Raw genomic sequence first — 23254 nt, forward strand, 5'->3', positions numbered from 1 at the left:
GCCTTCTGGCAGATGTTTTTTCGTTGCATCTTTGGCAGGCAGATTGGTGTAAGGCAGCCATTGTCAGAGTCCACTGGTGTGCTCTCTGTCTCTCCCCCATTGGAAAAATGCTGGTTTAAGTCCTGTTTCTCTTTCCCTCCCTGAGAAAAGGCATGAAATAATGCCAACCATTCATGCATCATGGCAAGGAGAAGCATCTGTCTCCCTGCTTCTTCCAAGTGTGTTCTGTTACTGCTGTAGGGTTGGCCCACAAACCCATTGTCTTTCACCTGCTGTCTTTTCCTAGTCCAAGTTTTCCTTTCCTCCCCAACTCCTGGATCTCAGCAGCATCTCCCCAAGCTCAGTACATGCCCCTCTCCTGATCCTGAGCTGTGATCAGAGCAGCCCTGCTGTGGGACTTGTATTGTGGAAACCATTGCTATTTCTCCATGAGCTGAGCTGAAGTCTAAGGAGCCCAGAACACAGGTTTCAGTTCACATTTGATGCTACCTCCGTTTCCCTTTCTGGGAAGAGGAGGACAGCATGGACTGATGTAGGTTCAGCACCTTCAGTAGGAAAGGGCTGTTAAAAAAAATCTCAGATATTTCCACTGAGTCTCTGGGAATTCCTGTCCCTCCACCTTGTGAACAGAGAGCACATGTGCACTTTTTCTCCAAAAGATTCTGTACGTAGAGGAGGGAGAAGCAGTCAATTCTAGACAGTTATTGCTTGAAGTGTGCCTAATGGTCACCACTTCCTCAGAACACTCTTTTGGTGTGTCGTGTCCCATGTGTGTCCCTGCGATGTGATGAGTATAGTATCACTGGGCACCCTGTGCATTGCATTCCCTTAAGGGTTGTTCTGGGAAAGCTCAGCCATGGCTGGCATATCTCCCTATAAAGACAGCAGTTTGTCATTGGTGGTAATGAAAAAAAGAGGGCTAGAGAATGGGGCTGGGAAGATGCTGAGGATGCCAAGATGAGGGAGTCCACCCCTAAGTGTTGGCTGGGGCCTGTCTGCAGGCATGTAGTGCATAGGCACACCAGGGCAGGCAGAGAAGCAGCTTCTGTTGTTGCACAAGCATCATTTCAACCATGACAGAGTCCATTAGGAGTCAATTACCAACTATAGCCGGGAAATGTTAAAAAAAAAATTGCATTTTAACTAAGAATTTGAATCGGGAGCTGCATCAGCATCATTTCAACAAAGGAAAATCATTTAGCAAGGAGTCAATTGAGGTTGAAGCATTTACAGCATGTACAGGCTGTACAGGCACATGAGGCAAAAGAACCCATTTAATTGCTTATTGCCAAATGCAAGTCAGAGTTGGCTCGGCTGAGGCAACGATGCTGATTTCCCCACACTGCTTGTGGCAGGGTGTTCAGCGACAGGCTGAGGGGCAGAGTTCAGGGAATTTGGAAGCCAGCCTTCACTCAAAGGAAGCAGAGAGGATTGGTTTTCGATTGCAGCCTTGTTTGTCTGTAATAATGCAAGCAGGGAGGCTATATCCTACCAAAGATCAAAGTGATCTCTACGAGTTTATGAGCCCTGTTGGTAGTTAGAGAATACTTTTTCCTTCATGGTCATGTTTAGGAATCTTTTCCCAGGTTCTCTATTTATTGGACAGACTACAGATAACTGAAATAATCTTAATGCCTGGCCATGCAGAGTGGTTTGCAGGGTGCCATCTCAAGATTAAGAGATAGCTGATAGGGATGTGAGAGTCACTGGCAGGGAACTTCAGAAATTGAGTCACTGTCCTTCAGCATCTCTCATGATCTTGGGGCAGCCCTGGCTGTCTTAGCCCTGTCTGGAACAAAGAGCAAGCTCTAGAGCTTCTCTGCATAGAAATGTGGGAGCAGCAAGGCAAATGCTGTCTCCAAAGAAATGGGGAGATTTGAGGTGACTTAGTTTTGGAAAACATGATTGTGCATGTGTTTTTGCGGAGGTTGTGGCTATTCTTAGCTTGAATCATAAGCATTGCTGACCCATTCAGGGGACCCCAAACCATTCAGTGCAGAGATAGCCTGGTTTAATAGTTTAAAAGTCTGCTCACCTTTTGCTTTGCTCGTCAGCACAGATTTATAAGGGATTGCATTTATTTTTTTCCATTTTGTTGAAATGCAACTATGTGCCCTACTGTTAGCAGCAGAAGCACTGGAAGTTCGCTGCATTCTAATGCTGTGCTTAAAATACAAAGTAAGAAAGAAAACTGTCTAATGAGTTGACAAATGGCAAAACATGTATGAACAGCAGGCCTCCCTGGGAGGGGGCAGTCCTTGCATCCTCATTAGTGGGCTCATGTCTGTACAGATCAGAGGTTTCTCAGCTTATTCCTTAGAGAGTTTGCAGTCAAAAGCCAAGATTTAGGGAAGGCCTTGGCTGTTTTGATCAGCGGAATGGGTCTAAGTTGGATAAGGATGATTCTGTGCAAATATGTATGAATACCATTTAGGGTCAGGGTTTCTGTATGGGTGGATGTAAGTTTCTGTGCAGAGCAGTGCATTTAAACTAACTGACCAAAAATGTTTGAGCTTTCCAGCGACACCTTGAACTGGAGTAGTCTTCTCAATGAATTTCTTGGGATTTTCCCACTGAATCCCATTGCCTGGGATTTTCCTCTTGCCTCATCTCTGACACGTGGCAGGTGGTTCTCTGTCATAGGAAACAGTGTTTCCCCTTCAGATAGTCTCTGTATGAAATCTTGCATTTCTTGTGTTTCCTCCATCAACACATCCTGTTTCGCTCTCTTTCAGGCTGTTCCTGAGACCGCTGGCATCAAGTTTCCTGACTTCAAATCTGCAGGTGTCACGCTGCGGAGCCAGAGGGTAGGCTCTTGTCCTGGTCCTGTGGGATCTCTGTTAATGTCTTTCACTTTGCCTGTCTCTCTCCTTGTCTGTTCTCCTTTTATAGCTAAAGAAAGTCAAGTTCTTGCCTCTAAAATAAGAAAGGAATTCCATAAATGTGGAGACTCAGAAACCTGGAATGCTGGTTCTGTGAAAGCCAACTCACTGCCTTGCAGAGGCACCTGAACTTGCTGGTGTTTGTCACTGGTGTGCCTGCTCTGCTGTTAGACACCTGTGACAGAACCAAGTGGAACTGTCTAGTCCAAACAGAGCTCACAGCCAGAACTAATGAGCCCCATGGAGCACGTGTGTTAATTGAGAGGTGCTTTTGGAGTGGTTTGGGCTAGAAAGGACCTTAAAGATCATCTAGTTAAGATGATCTTTAAGAACTGAATGTTCAGGTTGTGTCTTGAAAAAAACAGACACATAAACACATACAATTTTTAGCTTTTCTATTTACATTATCTTGGAAAATATTTTTTGGAGAAGCCCCTGTGTTCATTCTGTTGCAGAGATATTCCTGAGTAGAGAACTTTCTTGATGTTTTTGTATTGCTTTCTTATATCAGCAAGGCTTGACACTTGCCTCTTAGCCACAGGCTTTGGGATATCAAATAACTTAAACCTGCTTGGTCAACTGAATGTTTTCAGAGGAATTTTGATAGAAAAATCCTGTGTGCCCATACAAGTGCTTTTTGCTTTTTTCCTAGCCAAAAAAAAAAAAAAAGATTTTTAGTTTCTTTATTGTAGAAAAGTTGGATAAGTATGTTCCTTGCCTGGCACTCTCATTTGGCATAGTAAATTTAAAAGACTGTTTTTGTGGAATGTTCTTTTGATATCAGAATGGTTTCAGATCTTCCTGGCTGTTAATAGAAATATGTTTGGGATAATGCTGCTTCCATGTACAGGTGCATGGGTGTGTTAGAGGTGGGATGCCTCAGCATGGTCACTGCTCAGGGGCCCCTTCAGTGTACTGGTGCCACCATCTGCAGGATACCTGTTCAAGTGAGGGGCTAAAGCCTTGAGAAAATCACAGTCCAGAGGCAAGCAAGACTGCAGTGCATGTGTTGAGATTTATTGAGACGTGGCAGACGTGTTCTTGGGCACTAAGATAAATAGAGTAATTTATGGAGATTGATTTGGATTTTGAAAACTAATAAGTAATGGTTGATCTTTTTAATTTTTTTTACCCCCTCTGGAAGAGATGCTGAGCAATAACATATCAGTGATGGAACCATCTGGCAAAGCCAGCAGCCTTTTTGTGCACCACACAGGCAATTCAAATCCCAGCCTTCATGGAAGTGGGTGCTACATGCTTTTATCTGTTCCTAATGCTCACAAGATGCAGTGCTAAGCTGAGGCACAGCAGTCTGATTCAGCAACTTTTGGTCTGCAGTATCCAAGCTCCTGGAATGACCTAGTGCAACTTTCTATGCTCTGCTTGAAATTTTTAAGGAGATATATGCTGTTCTTAGAATTAGTGGTGGTTTGTGAATTAAGAAAGATGGTACATCACTGATCTGGGTGTAAAAACAACACTTTGCTGTTTGGAAATGTGAAACCTACCTCTAACCCAGAAAAATGAATTCATTTGTGGCTTTTAGCCAGTCACCTGGCTTCCTTTTCCAAGCCTTCCCTGTTTTTAAAACAGGAGCTATTAGACTCACTTGCTTCACAGATGCCTGATGGGGAGAATTAATTACATGAGGTCAGTACAGGCCTTTTGAACTGGTAAGAGGTGCTGAAGTGCCAAATGTTACGGAGCTGACACAAGTCCATGCTAATCCAAATTATTTTACTTGTGGGATTTATATGGCAAACCCTCTGAACTCCAGTGATGTGGAATTGATCAGGGTGGAGGCTGTCTAGGACTAAGTGAGGAATTCGAATGAAGTGCTGGAAATTCATACTCTGGCAACATTCAGTATAAGATGTTTTGCCCTTAGCACATTGAAAAGTGATATCTAAAAGCTTGTGCTGTCCTACAGCAAGTTCTTTTGCCTGAAGACCTAAAGAGTTCCTCACCTAAAGGCTCCTATTGTCCTCCTTTATTTTATACTTTGCTACTGTGCTTTACGCCTTCATGGTTAGGTGAAGTTGGATTTTGCACTGAGATCAGGGCTCAACCTCTGTCATGTGTGAAAAATGTACCATATCATCCCCAGGATAATAGCACTTACTCTTTGATTAGAGATTTTTTTTTTCCTGAGGATTTACAATTAGTCTGAAATCTGAGTTAAAATTAATTTATAGAAATGAGTCCTTGAAGAAAAAGTTAGGAGTCCGTATTCAACTTAATTTGTTCCCAGTAGTTTTTATGACAATAGCCATGGCTCTTCAAATTCCCCCTGTCGTTAAAGCTTACACAATCTTACGGACAGGCTGAATTTGAAGACTGGTTTTTTTTCCTGTGAGGATTAATGGTCACTTACAGCCATTATTCTTCATAACCGAAAGTTTCTCCTTCAGCAGACGCTGAAGAGTAATCTTCTGCTGTGAGTTCGACAAGCTGCCTTCTATCAGACTGGCTTCAGTCTCCCATTGTTCTCCATGGGACTGTGGCCACAGGCAAAGAAGGCCACAGCCCCTGTGCCCTTGCTCGGCATGGGATTTCCCTCTGCCTCCTGACAGCACAGACTGCAAGTTTCTCTAAGGCAGTGGGAAGCTGGGCATTATGAAAAGCTTCCTCTTGATTCAAGGCAGCATATTGCCTTGGTGCCACTGGGAACAGGAGGCAGTAGCAGGTGTTTGGAAAGGGGTGAGAGAGAGTTTCTTGAAAAGAAATTTAGACCTTTGCCTTTCCTGTTAGTAAAACAGTTTTATGAAAATAACATCAGAAGTGTATTATTAATCCTAAGCATTACTTCTGGAAAACTTCCTGTTATACCAGGTCTGCTCAGCTGGGAGGTCAGACAGCCAAAGAGCCAGAGGAAAAGAGAGTTGGGTAGGGAATTTGAGCAGGGAAAGGTGAAGAAAAGACTAAAGGGAAAGCAGGGAGCTGTGAGGAGGGAATGCTTTGCTGTGGATCTGCCTGAAGGAAAGGAAAATGGGAGCTGTTGAACTTGAATCTTTTCCAGGATCCAGACAAACCAACAGTAACCACATGTTTGTGATCTGGGCATGATGTTGCAGAACTGAATTAGTTTTGATTTCACCACAGTGTTTCTGTACCATGTTATTTTCAGCTTTAAGTTTAACCTTTGACTTTATTGTGTTCAGAGCACTTGACTTAGGCATACTTAACATCCCTGCATTGTGTTTTAAGTAGTTTTTCTCTCTCAGCCCTGCCTGTGAATTTTAACTTAGGATTTCAGTAATGCTGTTGAATTGTTGCAGCAGTGCTTTTAAGAAGGAAGGTGATGCATGGAAAAGGATGGATGTTTGTACCTACTCCTGCACGTTGAAGTGTATGTCTGTGTCCTTGCTCTGTTGTCATGGGTTTGGAAGCAAAGGAACTGGAAGAGAATTGATTGAGTGGTGTCTCATCTGGAAACAAAACAAAACTCTGTGATGAAAAAGCGTTTGTAGAATTTTCAGTCTGCAGAAAGGACTGAGGGATGCTCCAGCTTAGTCATTCAAAGAATTCAAAGGCTTCCAGACAGCAGCCTGACTTCATATGCTTAACTGGGATCTTGTAAACAATTTGCCAGTTGAACAAATTAAGAAAGAAGTAAAGGAAAGAAAATTACAAGTAGAGCTTTAGTACCCCTTGATTCAAATATTCACACTCACCAGCTTTTAAATATTTAGTAGCCTTCTGAACACTTTTTTAGTACTGATTTATGAATAAGAATTTACTGTGGTGGTATGGGGAGAGCATGTGTGAGTTCTTCCATTTTTTTTTTTTCTTGGAGTGAGAACTAAGTGCTTACTGCAAGTCCATGGTGAATGATATTTCTAGAGGAAGATGGGGTTGTATGTATGTGTTTAGACATGTTTATTCTCTGTATTTGATCTGACCAATAATTAAATGGCCAAGCATGCTGGCTGCTTACTCTGCATTGGAGGCTGCTGGCTCTGTTCCTTCCCTGTCAGTAATGCAAACCCAGACCTCATTGGCAGTGAACATGTGAAACATCTGTCTGTCCTCCTGTGATCAATACTGTCCCTTTAGAGGTTCAGCTTTTGGAAGCAGTTCCATAAAATACCAGTTATTTTTATTTGGATTTGATAAATTTAATTACTTGAAGCAATTAATTATTTATTTGTTTTGTATTGATTGCTCTCCAAGGCGTTCTGACATCAATCTCATGGAGATCAGCACACCCTTATGAGGTGGGAAAGTTTATGTTTCCAGGTCTGAACATCCCATGGATTAGTTAGCTGAGATGTGCTTGTTGCTTCTGCTAGCAATTTTTCATTAGTGAAGTTGTATGTTTTGCACTCTACAAGAAAGTGGCTGGGAGTAATTTCCACAGGGAGTCTGACAGAGGTGTAGAAGGAAGTAATTGTCTCATTTCTGTGAATAAAAGTTATGAAGAAATGATGCAGGCTGGATCGAATTCACGTTGTGGCATCGCCATCTATTTGTTGTATTACATGCCCTTTAATTAGGGCCAAGAGAGTGCTGGTGCATTTCCTAATCAAACTCCTGTCTGTAGAGAATGAAATAAGATGAAAATATTGGCGTATTTATTTTTGAAGAGAACTGCAAAGGATACAAAATCTTGAATGAACTAGAGAAGGTGAATCCAACACATCTCTTCCTCCATTCTTGTTCTTAGCCAAAGCAAAAGGCACTTGAATTGCTGAGAGAAAATGCATCCATCACCTTTTTTTTTGTGGGGTCGTTGGTGTGGGAGAGCATCTGGACCAAAGCCTTAGTAGGTTCTCAGGTGTAAGGAGAGCGCTCTGGGTACAGGAGTGGGATCACTCTGGGTATAGGATCTTTAAAATAAGTTGCAGTTCTGGAAAGGACACTCCGTATTGCTGCTTCTGTTGAATCATCCAGTACCAAACAGTGTCCATGCAGTATGAGGCCTCAGGGACCTTTGTCAGTCCTGGATTTGAGAAGCTTTTACTATCTTTGTGTGCCCATAGTGACACAGTTTCGGGTATCATTCATCAGCCAGTTTTATTGTGTGTGACTTGTGAAGAGCTCCATATATATTACTTTTTTCTTTCATTAGTGTAACCAATATAATGATCGAACTGTAATTAGTCACTGTGGTTGTTTGTATTTGTGTAAGTGGAGATTCAGTTAAATTATTTAAGAGAAAAGCAACATCAATTCAAGACATGCATGTGTTGCTACACTTTCCTGTGTCTGATCTGGAAGTTTACATAACGTTCTTGTACTATGGTAGAGTGTCCGTGGAATTCCCTCTCCTATGGCCTGTCTTAGGCCTCCTCCCTGCAATCACAGCACACACTTCTGTGCTCTTGATTTGCTTCTGTCAGATGCAGCTCAGAGGCTGCAGCCATTTCCATTTTCTGCAGCCACCTCTACAGGTCTCAGCTTGGTCTCCGTGCCTGTAGTGAGAGGCAGGGGTAGGACTGTCTGGGAATCTGCACAGCTGCTTAAAGCAAACTACTACACTACTGTGGTGTCATTCTGGTGATGTGCTTTTAGCATAAAATACCCCCCGGTAAAAATGTCCTGTGCAGTTCTTTCTTCTGCACCATGTATTTTCTTATTTTTTCCTACACAAACACTTTCTGTAGTCCTTTTGCATTTGTTTTATAGGCTTGCACTGTTTTTAAAGCAAAAGGTATTTAAGGACAAGGAATCTCAGGATTGGTAAGTGGCAGATAATACTTTGCTTGCCAGAGGATGTCCATCTTGTAAATGGCAGGCAGTCCTGGCAAGGTGTGAATTCCTCTTGTCTTCTCAGGTGTCTTGTTTCTTGTCACAACCTGTGTGTCAAATGGGGAGAAAGCCGGTGCTTGCCAGGTTCTCAGCCGTCATTGTGTAGATTCCAAGTAGCCCTAAGTTAAAGGGCCACTTGTGCTGTGTCAAAGCAGTCTGTACCCCCTTTCTAGGGGAGAAAGGGTGGGAGACTATAAAAACCTTGAATACCCTTTTGCCTGCACTGGTGAACACCCTTCATGCTGAAATGTTGATACTTCAGGACTTTGGTTCCTCCAGGAAATCTTTTAGCTTTTCCCCTTGAATCAGTGCTACAGGTGAATAATGAGGCATTAATGTTTATAGGATCAGTGAGTTGCTTCTTTGCCATATGCCTAAGTGTGCTGGGCTTCTCTGGTATCTGTTGGCCTCCCTCATCTTGACAAAGCCTTCACTAGGTATATTCCTGTAAAACTGGTTTAATTTACTAGGAGGATGCAAGTACAGAATTTATAGTTTTGCACAACTGATTTGGGAATTTGTGAGGTATGCCTAACCACAGTCCAAAAATCCCTTAAATAACCATTTACATAGGTTACTATAGAAATGTTTTCTTTTTAAAATATTGGTTTATTTAGCATTAAGCCTCACTGATGGAGCAAGTTGATGGTCATGTGCCACTCCAGAGAGATGGCTGTGTGTTTAGTGTCTTACATAGCATAGGAGAGATTGCACAGTGGTATTACTCCTTATTTTCACCAGTGCAAAATCATAATGTGGCAGATCAGCAGGCACAGACAGAAGACAGAGAGTCCCTAGCTGTAAGCTGGGGCAGAGAGAAGCATGTATGTTCATTGAGACAGGTAATACCTGTGCAATTTCACACTTTCCTAGTTTTTGCATATATCCATTGCACTTGCCCATCCACCTTCCACTGTAGCACTTCAGTTCCATGCAGTGAAGCACTTCAGAATTTCAGAAATGTGCAGGTTCATATCTAAAACTGAATTTTTCAGTTGAGGTTTTTCAGATTCCAGAGCTCTAAGACTAAAGTACTTAATATGTTTCTTTCCTTCCTTCAGTCTTAAAACTGTATAGGAGTGGAGGCTCCCTGCTCCTGCAGAGCAGAGCCATGCAGCCCAGGAATGTTTGACCTTCAGGCAGAAAATGCAAAAAACATTATTCATCTGAAACTTTAGCACTCCTTCCTGGAAATCCACTAAACCATTCAGTACTTTAAAGATATCCATGAAGAAAGTGCCTAATGAGAAAGTTTTCTTGCTGCTGAAATCCACAAAGAAGGTGGTTTTCACTGTCAGTGAGCTATATTATGATGCTGAACAATACTGGTGCTGATGCATAAAACTACAGTTTACAACTGTACAGACACAGGTCAGATGTGTGGAGATTTTAGGATTAATGTTTTCAGGACAGTTATATCGTTTAGGGTTGGGGAAGGCTGATTTTAAGGAGAAGTTTACCTTAAAATTGAATTAAAATGAAGTGCAGCATCAGGGAGGGTACATGTGAAATATTCAAATAACCACTGATTAATTTAAAAAAACCTTGTGTTTTGGTGATAGAACAAAAAAGAGTTTTCAGCACAAAAGAGGATTTTTTGAGGCAGGAGTGGGGAGCTGGGAGCATCAGAAAAGGAGCATTTGTGAAGAAAGTGATGAATTGAGAACAGGACATTTAAGATGACCACACAGATACAATCACTCAAGGTCCCTGGCAGAATCTGTAGATTCCATTTCTACTGCAGATCCCCATGATAGTCTCTACCTGCCAGGTGGTGATGCTGTGAGACATAACAGGACTGTGTTGCAAGCTCTGCTATTACTTAGACTTCATTACTCTACTAAAATAGATTCAAATACATTTACAACTGTGCTTAAAAGTATTAGCATAAATCATGAAAACTGAGTGGCACAGAAAAATAAATGAACCAAGTCTGTTTGGGGAGGCTATATCTTCAGTTATTTCTTATCCTGTTTGTTCATTTAATGAATTTTGCCAATTAACAATTAATTTGCAGTAGGTCTCCTAGTCATTAGTGTGAATTAGCAAGGTTTTGTTGGCGGAATGCCTCGAACATTAAATAAAAATCCTGTATCGTTTGAACTGTAGGGTCCACCCCAGTCTCAGCCCCTGCTGTGAAGGTGTGGTGGGTGCTCTGTTCTGATCTTTTTAAACTGCATGACCCAGCTTGAGCAATGTCCTCCTCCTTCAGAGGGGAGCAGAGCAGGTCAGTGCCCTGTATTCCATGCCTTCCAGGCCAAGTGCATTTCAGCAGTGGCTGTGTATTCCAGGCTCCCCTCTGCATAGGTAGGCTCTGGTACTGTGGCTTTGTGGTGTTGACTCACACAATTTTCTGTAGCTCTTTATTTATTTTTCTCTTGGTACACGCAGTTCATGTGTTTAATGCAGGTTGTTTATAGCAAGGACAAAGGATTACAGTCCTTAAATCAAAAGTGATGTTGGTGTAATTATAAGCACAAGCTGGTGTTGCAAAAAGGGCTGTAGGGAGAGGCTGTCAAAGGAGAAGAGCATCCAAAATATAGTAACCTCAAAAATCCCAGCTAATCAGTTTTCTGACGGGAGCAATCTGTTACCCAGGTATTATTATTATATGGGGACTTTAAAGATAATAAATAACAATAATAGTCTACTATGAGGAAGGAAAGAAAAGGGCAAATGCCATTCACCTCGGAAGCTGTGGTTGCTCACTGGAGTTCTCTGAGGAACATAATTTTCCTCAGCCCCTGCAGAGGCCTCCATCCATGACAACACCAAGAACATCCCAGGAGCTGTGGTGTTAGCAACAAGATTGCCTGAAGGGGTGTTTTCATTAATGCAGAGATATGGCCCACAGAAACCACAGATCCCAGTGCACACACACGTCATGAGCCAGAGAGCTCTGGCTGCTGGCTGGGACTTGTGCCCCCTGCAAATTGCCTCATTCTTTGGGAATGAGGGCAAGTGAGCTCCACTTCCAGCACTGTGCTGCTTCTCTGATACCTACTTGAAAGACCAAAACAAAGAAGAGCTTCCTGAAGTAAGCTTGGTCTTAGCACAGCTGTACAGAGCACGACGACTTCTTTCTTGCAACAAGGCAGCCCAGCTAACGGACCCTGGCTAACAGATTATCAGCAGCGTTTGAGTAATAGACTGCTCATTTAGTTTTAATACATTTTGCATAGAGAGCAATCAGCCTTCATCAGTCTTAGAGATGAATTGGCTTAGCCAGCTAAATTCTAAAGATATTAGTCCGACAGTAGCCACATAAATCATAACATTTTCTTAATGATGGTAAAATTAAAATATACTCTTGCTTTGAGAAACCAATGAAGCCTTCCTGTTTGCAGGCCAGATCCACCTTCCTGAATTAAAAGGAAGTTTAATTGATAGGGTTTTAAACTAAACTCACAGCCCACCCTTCCTCAGCATCTCTAGTGTTCCTTTCTTTGAAGTTAAATTAATTTGTCCTGCCTCTCCCTGCTCCATCCTCTAATCTTCAGGAGTGTCAGTGAAGACCATGGTCTGGATGTGCACAGCATCACAGTTGAAGGTTTTGCTAGGTTGATTGTTAGCACTGCCAGTAGTTCCTTGAGCTAGTGGAGCCTCCCAGGAGAAAAGCTTGTTCTCTATAACCAACAAACCAGGACCTCCTGTCTGTCTACCTAGCCTAGCCAAGGATGAACATCTCCTATTTCCTGTGCTTTGTTCCTGAAGCTGGCCTGGTGCCCAGCATGCTTTTGCCAGAAGGGATATTAACAGAAGGGAATCCTGCCTTTGGCTAAAAAGACTCCAATGTCTGGTGTTGGGGCAGGGTGAATACAGTCTCTGAGGACTTGTGACAGTCATACAAGTATTGTGTGTCCACAAGCTCTTCAGTAGGGAGATGCTGGGCTCATTGTGTCCCCCAAGTTAAGGGTAGTACCTTCTGACTAGGTCAGCCCATACATCCCCTGGCGGAGGCAGAGCTGGATATGTCACCTATTTAAATGTTCTATATGGTTTCTCACGGGGCAGAACAATTCTTTGGGCTGAATTCTCTTGCTTTCAGGAATGTCTTCCTGATGTTCGAGACTGACCACTCAGTCTTCTGCTAAGCTGTGCAAAGTGACCTTTCCTTCCTTGGCATCCTGCTGCCAGCTGCAGCATGGCACCCATCAAATAAAGAGAACATCTCCTGTCCCAGTGCTCTGGGCTGCCTTATCTCAGGGCTCTACTCTGTCCTTTTCAGCAGAGCCTGTGCAGGTAGTCTGTGCAACAGAGCCCCTGGGAAAACCTGTTTTAGTGAGGTTCTGCTCAAGTTGAGACTTTGGGCCGAAAACTTGACTGGAATCCGAACACTTGATAACTTTGACAGTCTTTCTTCTGCTAAAACTATCATTTTGTGGTCATCTGCAAAGAATTGGTTTCTTCACAAGTATGAAAGAAGTATGAAATTCACTGCTGTGCAGAAATGTCTGCTCTAAGTCAAAGACCTTTGGGGTTTAAAAAAAAAAAGGCAGAGGCATCCTATAGCCCTTATGTGTGCTGTTTGCATGGAGGTGGGTTTTTGTTTTTTCTCTAGTGCTCCTGTTGGATTCTCTGAGTCAGGTTGGTTTCTTAGAAATCCTCTCCTGATAGTCCTATTGGTCCTTTGCTGGAGTCTTTCTTGTGGTGCTAATATCGGTCAAAAAGGACCAGGTGCTTCTGAGCATATACTGTGAAAGGCCCATTCCCCTGGGGTGCTCTGTGGCATCCATACTCTGGTTTCTTGGCTGAAGTGATGTCATGGAGAAGGCAGGATTTCCCACAGGTCCTACACTGCTGTTGTGGAGCAACTGATAGGACATAGCCATAGCTGAGTTAAGGTTAGAGGTCTCACCATCTGGGTATGTGTGTGTGTGTGTGCAGTGCTCCTGCATTCAGAGGAATTAGGAAGTTCCAGATGGAGCCCCTTGGCATTTTTGTGTTGGGGCAGTGTTCCAGAACACTGGAAGTGATAGGTCTAATCTGGGAGACTGATGTTGGGCTGTCTGTTTTGGGCAACTTCAGCGTGTGACTTACGGGAGGTAAGGTGACCACAGGCCCTCCCAGTGAGCTCTCCTGAGAGGCCAGTTTTAAGGTGGAGTGCATAATGTTTCTTCCTTCAGGTCATTCCCAGCCATGTTGCAGACTCATGGTTGGTCTGGCTGAGTTTTGGGGCGCTGGTCAGTAAGTGGTGTGTGCAGGATGGCTGCAGGATGCTCTTGCCTCCTGGCTGCTCAGTGGCCTGCCTGGTAACTTGGATTGGTGATTGGGATCCCCAGCTTGAGGTGTGAGGTCAGCTTTCCAGGGCTGGATATGGAGGGACAGCCTGTGCCTGTGTGCAGAAGGGTGTTTGACAATGTGGTGTTGAGAATCATTTCTTTCCTGCTGCATCTTCTCGTATAGCTGAGTGCTTTCATTTTTTCTTGGATGTATCTGCAGGGCTTGGAAACCTGTTCTCCCTGCCATATTGTGCCAGCTGCATTTGTGCTGCTGGTAATCTAATAAATGCTTGGTCTGAGCAGCTAGCACTCCTGCTAGAGCCCAAATGAATGCAGAGGAAGGACCCTGCTAAGTGTGTGCATTCTTTCTCTCCTGGCCAGCTCCGATTCCCTTTCATAGCTCACATCTGATGATTCCTCTCTCACCTAGCCCCTTAGCTCCGATGTAAATGTGTGTGCACACTTCCGCCAGTCAAGTAACTGTGCTCTCTCTGTCTCTCCCCTTTGTTACAAAGCCTGCTCTGTAAATGAATCCCACAGGTCTGGGGCTCAGCAGGTAAAAGGAGAAGTGAGTCTGTTAGCGCATGAGTCTAATCAGGCCGGCTAAAGCGAATAAAGTAGGGCAGCATTGCACATTAGCCGCTGTGTAAATGAGCCCTTTGATGGGCTGGGCACCGCGGGAGAGGGTTTGAAGCCAAGAAGAACTTTTGTTGTTAATTCAGTGACACATGGAAACTGTAAAACAGCGTGTCTTGCACACACACGAGAGAGAAAATAAAAGCCCTCACGACCGGGCTTTTCAATACCTGCCCTCGGACCTAGTCTGAAAACTTTCAGCCCCCGTCTCCCTCTCTTACCACTTGATTTTCCTTTCTCTCCCTTTCTTTTTTTGTTCCCCCTGCACTATAAAAAGAAAAGCTCTCTTGCCTTTTGAACTAGACGGCTGTGAGTGAGGGCTATCTCTGAGCTGTGTGGCTCTGTTACCTTTGTGTTCCAGATGAAACTGCCAAGCTCGGTGGGACAGAAGAAGATTAAAGCCCTGGAGCAGATGCTGATGGAACTCGGAGTAGGTGAGTAAAGGGGGCACGCGAGAGAGAAAGAGACACACAGAGCTAGCCTTTGTTCTCGAGATGGGCTATTTTTTCCCCTAGTAATACAGCCAGTTTCTTGAATAACAGTATGTGAATGGTTTTTAAAATATTTTATGTGTTTAAAAAAAAAAAAGAGAGGGTAAAAGCCAGAACAAGATGCACAGGGGTTTTTTTTTTCCTCCCAGTAGAAAAATCTTTTAAAAGAGCCTTTGTTTCTCTCTTGTTTGGGCCTTTTTAACCATCAAGAGAGGCAGCACAGTATTAGGAAGGCAAATCTCAGCCTTGCCGGGAGAGGTACTTCTAAGTGTGTTAGTGACCACGGCACTCGCATTGTTCAGGGCTGCCCTGTCTTGCTTTTAAGCTTCATTTCCTCTTAATTTACTGCTCACGGTGGCAAGTCCGAAATGCATCTGGGACTGTTCATCCCCCCTTTATAGGTTGCATGCTGTGTGAAAATCTGGAGCATCTCTGCTGAAAGGCGAGTAAACACACATCCCTCACTCTTGAACTCAAGTGTCTTAGCAGCAGAAAGAAGGGTTCACTTAACATGTACAATACCTGCTCATGGCTAGAGGGGGGAGAGAAGTGCAGCCCATGGCCAGTGGCTGCTCTCCATGCAGTGGGGACAGTTTGCAGGTATTACAGGTCCCAGCATGCAGTGTCTTTTGTTTAGACACCTGATGATCCCTTTCCCTCCCACTGTGGCTCGAGAGATATTTAAAAGTAGGAAAAGGGAAGAATAGAAAGAAAAACAGAAGCCTTATTAATGATTTACAAGAGGTTACTGAACCTGTTCCCGGCACTGACTTCTGTTAAGTCTTGTTAGTTTTTTGGGCCAGCTTGTTTATGGCTCAGTATGTTGTCTCGGAGACTGTGCCATTCTGAAGGCCTCCTGTGGCTGGTGAAGGCTCAGCCAGGATGGTTTCCTCTTTCTGCTGTAAAAGTAAGGGAGTTACTGTTTGTGCTTGCTAGGGAAGCCTTGGGGAAGCATGTGAGTGCTTCTCGGAGCTCACTTTCCATGAGGGTGAGGAGGGGTTCCTGACTCCCCGCTCCTGCCTCGCATAACACACAGATCTTGAGGGTCTCCTGGTGCTCCTGCCCTGCTATACCTTAGAGTGCAGAATCACACCTGGGCTTTGTGGGGGTGAACACAGTGCCAGCTGGAAGGGGTCATGTAGGGACCACTGCTGTGTATCAGGGCAAACATGCAGAGCTTCATCCTTTTCTTCTGCAGAACTTGCAGCTCTTGCTGGCTCTGTGTTTGTGCATGGTGGGGGCAGCAGAATGCAAGGTGTGGGGAGGTGATCTGCCAGTTCCTCCTGCAAACAGGTCTGTAACACAGCAGCAGAGCAGTTCTCTGCCTTGTACCTGCCCTGGGAGGAGCAATAAGAGAGGCAACGGAGCTCAGCCTGTCCTCCCCTTGTTGCTGAAGGTGTAGGGAACAGCAGGAGCCCTTCTGTCCTTTGCAGCAGTGTAGATCCAATTTCTCTGTAAGACACAGTTCCCTTCATGTGACCTGGTGGGTAGCAAGGTTCAGTCATCTGGTATTCCATCATCCTTCACTTGCTGAGTCCTGGACTTTGCAGGTTCACCCTTAGTCATTGGCCAGAACCAATGGACAGCCTGAAAAATCAGGTGTGCAGCACTTCGGGATACCAATTGCTACTGATCCATGTGATTGGAGTGAGGCTCCTGGTGTATCTTTCTGGGAATGACAGAGCAGCCAAGACCTTTATAGGAATTTTTCACTCGGGTTGTAGGTCTGGGTGTTTAACAGGAGGTGTTTTTCTCCCTAGATCTCAATCCTATGCCCACAGAGGAGATTGTGCAGATGTTCAACGAGCTGCGGAGCGACCTGGTGCTGCTGTACGAGCTGAAACAAGCCTTTGCCAACTGCGAGTACGAGCTGCAGATGTTACGGCACCGCTACGAGGCCCTGGCCAAAGCTGGGAGCATCGGCCCCCTCAGCGTGGAAGGTGCCCATCCAGATGGCCAGACAGGGCTCGGCATCGAGGAGGGCAAGGGAGATACCAAGGACCAGATCATTGATGTAGTAGGAGCACCACTGACCCCCAACTCGGTGAGGAGGAAGGTCGGGGGGGCAGAACAGGGCGCACTCAGGTCTCCGACGCAGATGCCCTGACAAGCGCTGGGAATGCTGCCCTGCTCTCCCTCCAGGCATGTGCGTTCAAGGGAGCAGAACACGCCTGTTCCCCCCCAAGTCCCAGTGCTGCTCTCTGGGCTTGTCTCCTGTGCTGGACAGTGTTCTTGGTGCTACAGGTGGGGTCAGCAGGGCTTTCTACATCCTGCATGCAGGCAGATGGCTTGGCATGGGTGCCACCGTGGACCAAAGCGGCGAGGCTTTGGGTGATGAGAGCTTGTTCTAGGGCAGCAACAGTACAGCTGCAGGCCTGTGGCATTTTCCCTCTAGACACAGCCCCGTACAGGTTGCTCAGCAGAGGGAAGCGAGTGGGGAGAGCAGTCTTGAGGTGACGAGACATGACCTGCCCAAGACCCCGGAGTCAAGCAGCAGCTCTGCCTGGAGCAGGAGGCTTGGGAAGGAGAGAGGTGTTTGAAGAGCCAAGGAGGGTTTTTATACCCTACTTCCAGTGCCAAGAAGGAAAAGCCAGGCCTAGGGCTTCTTCCAGTGCAAGCCCTGTGGCAATGTCCTGTGCATGTACCTCTGCAGGATGTGAATCACGGGCCTCTCCTCCCTGCCTCCAGAAGGGCAGGCTGCCCAGCCCCTCACCACTGCCTCAGGGCCAAGGGCAAGCCTGGGGATCAGCTGAGGCTGCTTTCCCTTCTGTGCGGCCCCCTGGCACAGCTGAGCTGAACTGCCTGATGAAAGCTGCCCATCTCCACACCGTGGCATCCCCAACGCCTCCGACACACTGCCCCTGGTAGCGGCACAGACCTTTACTTTCTAAAATGTATAATGTATTGCAGGATATTGAGAACACCTTATCTGTCAATGGCAGAGGCGACACGTTAACCTGGACTTGAGTAATGTCCTATTTGATTGTGACAATGTTGAGTCGTAAGGAAGAGTTCTACTGAGACAGGTTCATGTTTGTAAAGGAGTCTTCTGAATTATTTTTTTTTTTTCCCTACTGCATTCAATCTGGAATCTCACCCCTCCCTCCCTGCGGTCTGGAGTGTCCTGGTTTGCAAACTTTTCGGGCTGATTTACAGTACACTTGGTCTCCCTTGAGAACTGGCTTGTTGGGAAGGTGGGAGAGATGGTGGTGGTGGCCATGACTGCAGGAGGAGGGAGCCCATGCGTGTGCTTCTGACCACATTGTTCCTCGGTGCCACCTTCTGGAACTGGAAACAAAGGCATGGGCCCAGGCAGCACAGAGAGGGTTAAACTGACCTGGTCTCTGACATATTTGAAAGAAATATAATCAAGTTAATTCACTGCAAGGCAAATTCAGTACCTAAAGGGCCCCCATGTTAAATACAGCACTGACCTTTACCGGCTGATTACACAAAGACGACACAATTAGATTAGTCCAAGACAAAAGGTCAAGCACATTCACACTGTGACCATTTTTTGCTACCTTTTGAGGGGGGAGGAAGTTATATCCCAGCTGGAGGAGTATTTTGGAGAGGAAGAGAATGGGGTTGCTGTACCATGTTCTGCCTGGTTCAGATATGTTTGGAGAGTCAGGCAGGGCCTGGCACTGTGCTTGCCCTGAACCTCTCCTGCGGTTGTTGGGCTATGTGGTGGTGGGAGAGATCAACACCCTGCAGCCCACAGCCAGCTTTTCCAAGGATAGGCTGAGCTGAGTAGAGTTCACGTCCTGGTGATGCTCCCTGCCCTGCCCGGAGCTGGCAGATGCGGCTCCCATGCCTCTTGTCCAGCATCATGGCTGAAATTTGCCTCTGGAAGATTGTTGGGCTCGGTCAGTGCTGAGAAGGGCGATGGCTGGTGGGTGCATGCATATATCCCCACCCTGCACAGTGATGGCCCCAAGGTGTCCCAGGCCCTGGTGGGGACAGCGGGGCCAGGACACGGCTCTGCCCCCGCCCCAGGGCGCTGGCAGCAGTGTGGCTGGTGGTGGGAACAAGCAGCTCTGGAGCACAGTGATGCTTTTTGGTGGCCATTTCTTCCCTTGCCTCCTGCAGCTGTGGGTGCTTGGGCATGACACCTGCCCTTGTCCTGCTGCAGCGGTTTAACCCTGCCATGCCAGCCTTGAAGTCCTGAGTTCAAGCTTGTGCTTTGCCACTGAGCCACCAGGGCCTTTGGGGGAATCATTTAATCTCCCTCCTTCAAATTCCTCTGAGTTGGAGGATCCCTTTGTGCTGTGTAGCACTGCCTGTCCATGGCACTCTACATGTTGGATTAAGCATGGATTAGTTCAGCCTCCAAACCAGCTGCTCCCCTGAAGCCAGATTTGTTTCCCTGGAGAGAAGTATCTTGCTCCAGATGTTGGAGGGAGTTAGTGGCAAAGCCAGGAATAGGACTAGGAGTCCTGACTCCTGAGTGCTGCCTGGCATGCTTGGATTCCTTTCCAGGAACTGGAATGAATGGGCAAAGGCACACCAGGGTCTTTCGAGATGCTGGTTTTGTCAGCAGCTGTCTGCCAGCACCCCGCTTGGCCAGCGGTGGGATAGGGGACACGTCAGCAGCGTGTGTTAGCCAGGCTGAGAGAGGCATCTGTCTCAGAGCCCATGGGGCAGTGGGGAGCCCAGCACTGTCCTGCCCTGCTGTGTCCACCACTTCTCTCCTACCCTGGCTGCCTGTCCACCCTCTCCCAGGGGCTGCAGTGCCCACTGCTGACCATTAAAGCCGAGCTGGGATCCCCCCAGTGCTGTTTGAGGCTGACCCCGGTAGGGACTTTACTCGGGGCCTTCGGGAGGTGAAAGGTGAGCCGAACTCGGAACAAATTAGTTCCAAGCAGAAGTTCAGCCAGTTACTCCAGATTGGATCCTTTGATTTCCGCAACTCAGACTCCACTCAGTGATCTGTAATGAGTGACTCTCAGAAATCCTCACATTGCAGCACTTTGTTCCTGAGCTCACAAGTCAGCCCATTAATGGGTAAAGGAAAGGACCTTGAGTCTAAGAAGTCTCGGGTTCAGAGTCAGAATTATTTGACTTTTAAGCTTCCTTTATCTGAACTCCTGCTGACTTCTTGTTTTCTGAGCCTGTTTGAAAGCTAGAAGTTACATTGTTAAGATCAAACATTCTCTCTTTCCAGATGGAGTTACAATATCTGTCTTTTATATATATATATTTTAATATATATAGTGTATATATACCAGGGTGTATATATATTCTTCTCTTTTTTTTAATCGTTCTTTCCATTAAAAGAAACTAGACTTGTAAGCTCTTGTAAATTATAATGTAAAACATTTTTTTTAACCAGACAGTTCCCAATTTTGCCCGAGGCAACTGGAATAGCTGTGCCACGGAAGGCAATAGGAAGGTGATTAATATGAATTTGTGACATATTTGAAAGATGGGTCTTTTGCCATATAAAGATTATCAAACACATGTGCTCTTCCCCATTAATTCTGCAGCCCTCCCAGGAAAGCCACAAAGCCCAGCTCCTTTGTTTCCAGGGTGGGTTTTTGTTTTTTAAAATGTACCTTTCGGTCCCGTTGATTACCCTGTATTTGATTTTTATAGGGCATCTGCTCACTCTGCTGTGTGGGTTCTCTGGCCCTTTTATTTCCCCGTTAATCGGATCCCGCGAAGGCAGCGGTGCCAGGGCCTCTGACGAAATCCGTGTGTGTGTTGTATTTAACTTTTAGCCGTGCAAATTCCATGCTCTGTTTGCCGTCTGCCCGGCGGGAACTGGGGGCCGCTTCCCGCCAGGGGAGGCAGCGGGGCCTCCCACGACGTGCGCTGCCGCCGGGAGCGGATGCGCGCGGGGCTGCGGGAGCAGGGATGGGCAGGCCTGGCTCACTCCGGAGAGCGCCTCCGCGCTGCCCTGTCCATCCCCTGGGCACTCGCGGGCAGGGGCAGTGGCTCTGCAGGCCTGTGGGGATGGGAGGGCTGCTGGGCTGGGCACGGCAGGCACCACTGTGCAGTCACTGTGCCAGGGCGGTGCTGGCCCGTGCCACTGCCTGCGGTGCGTTGTGCCGTGCGGCCCAGGGGTTCTGGCGCCTCGTGTCCCTGCAGCACAGGGGTACCTGGGAGCTGTGCCATGCCTGGGGCACCCCACACAGAGCTCAGCTCTGGGTGCTGACCCTGCTGTGGCCGTGGGCAGAGGGCCCGTGTGGCACCTTGGCACGGTCTCACAACAGTGCAGCGACGGGGCCATGGGAATGTCCCACTTGGTGAGAACGGCCTCAGCTTTCCTAGGGCTGCGTTCAGCCCTGAACCTTCTCTGTGAAGGGGAGCTCCCCGACAGCTTCGCTCAGGCGTATGGGTGTGCACTGACCCAAAAAGGGGCGGGTTTTTTGAGGAGCCGTGGTTTTCTGTCAGCCTCCTGCTCTGCTCCTGGGCCACATCACAGCAGGTCTGGATGGTAGAGGAGTGTTTTCAGGCTCTGCCTTGTCCCATGTCAAGCATCCCTGGCACAGCTGCCCATAGCACAGAGCTGTTCTGCCCCTCTCTCAGTGTCCTGCTCCTTAGGGCTTGGTGCATGCTGGCTTGCTTGGTCAGGGGTCCTGTGGCCACAGAGTTCGTCCCAAAGCCCTGCTCATGTCAGGGAGGTGACGTTCCCTGTGAGGGTACTATCCCACGCTCTTGGCACTGCTGGATTAGCTCTGTCCCTCCTGTCATGCAAAGACCTGGACAGTGTAGTCCATTTGGCACTGCCTGGAGTGCTGCTGAAACCCCGGGGCTGGCTCTGGGACAGGTGGATATGTTTGCCACAACCCAAGTTCTCCCATCTGCTGTTCCTGGATTTTCTTTTCTTTCCTGTGTCCCTCTTGGAGCAGAAAAAGTGAAGGGAGTTGGCCTCCAGCTCCCTTCTCCATCAAGAAGGTGAAGAAGCTGTAAGCACCCTGTGCAGGGTGAGGAGGAGGAGGTGTAGGGGCTGTCCTGGAGCCCCTGGGGACAGCTGGCTGCTTGCAGCCACGGAGCAGGACAGGGGCCTTGCTGGGGCACACTGCAGTGCTCCAGGGAAAAGTGGGACCTACGCCCTGCCCACTGCCACAGTCCCAACCCCATCTGACGCCCAGAGCGGTGTCACCAGGCAGGTGTAGCAGGTGCTGGAGAGCTGCCCCAGGGATGCGCGGGGCTCTGCCCAAGGGGACCCCCGGCTGCCCTGTGGCCACTAGCCCTGGTGCGTGGGGCTGTCTCTCCTCCGTCCCAGGAAGGCTGGGTGCCACTGACCCTGTTGGGTGCTGCTGGCAGCTGTCCCTAAGCCCATCTGCCTCAGTCACCCGGGGACAGCTGGAGTTGCTGCAGCCCCTGCTGCCTTTGGGGATACCGTGTCCTGCTCCAGGCTGCTCCTGTGCCGCCCACACCAGGCTGGAGAGCTCCTTCCAGCATCCCATGTGCCCAGCGCTTGTGTAGCTGCTCTGTTCCAGTAACTCTTGCATACCCGACTCCTGCAAGTGCTGCCTTGCCTGGGTGAGGGGCTGCCCCTGCTGGAAACACCCGTGTTATCCCCAGCACTCACTGTCTAACTAGAGTTCCTCCTCCTGCTGCCCCGCCCAAGGCTCCAGTCTGTGGTGGGAGGGGCCCGTGGTCCCTGCGTCTCCTGTTTTGCAGGGCCTTGGAGGCGGGGCTGAGGCATCGCAATGGGAGCGTGGGTTTATGTGCTGCCCACTGTGGGCACTGGTGGGCCCGGCTGCTTGCCCTGCTCTGGGCTGCTGCCCACCCTGTGTCCCCTGCACCTGCCTTTCAAGTGTAACTGGCCATCGATCCACTGTGACAATGTCCTCTGAGTCACATTCTTGCCTGCAGGAGGAGAGGGCAAAGGCCAAGTTCTTAGTTTTCATAAAAAACTAATTAGACTACTCCATCGGAAAAGGGTCAATAAAGCTGATCAGGGGCTGCACAGAGGGAACTGGTAAAACCCCTGTGACCTTTGCATGGAGCAAGTGAGCTGGACTGCCTCTGCCCTCTGGGAGCTGCCCACTCAGTGCTAGCTGGATCCCTGTGTCCCTGTCACGCAGTAGCACTCTGGCACAGGGCAGGTTCCTTGGGCACCTGGATTCAGTGGTGGTTCCTGCACCCCACAGTGTTGTGCTCATGCTGGCTGAGCTGGCCAGAGCAGAGCAGGTGCCCCAGAGCCCAGGGCAGAGCCCCGCTGGCTCCATTCTGTAGCCAAGATGCTCCAGTGGCAGCTGTGTAGGTACGGTGTGCCAGGCTGCAGGGTGGGGTGACAGGTGCCAGTGGGATATGG

General features: G+C 47.4%; 1 protein-coding gene across 2 annotated transcripts in view; it reads left to right on the forward strand.

Annotated features, from left to right (window-relative positions):
- DMAP1 (DNA methyltransferase 1 associated protein 1) overlaps nt 1-18142 on the forward strand; it is a 29030-nt gene extending 10888 nt beyond the window's left edge. For both annotated transcript variants that reach the window (XM_082287036.1, XM_082287035.1), the window contains 3 exons: nt 2736-2807; nt 14853-14925; nt 16743-18142. In XM_082287036.1, the coding sequence (XP_082143162.1) occupies nt 2736-2807; nt 14853-14925; nt 16743-17089 (492 nt within the window). In that variant the 3' untranslated portion in view covers nt 17090-18142. The remainder of the gene's footprint in view (nt 1-2735; nt 2808-14852; nt 14926-16742) is intronic.
- The last annotated feature ends 5112 nt before the right edge of the window (nt 18143-23254 follow it).

The sequence above is a fragment of the Coloeus monedula genome, assembly GCF_965178545.1.
Source record: "Coloeus monedula genome assembly, chromosome: 9".
Classification (NCBI taxonomy): Eukaryota; Metazoa; Chordata; class Aves; order Passeriformes; family Corvidae; genus Coloeus; species Coloeus monedula.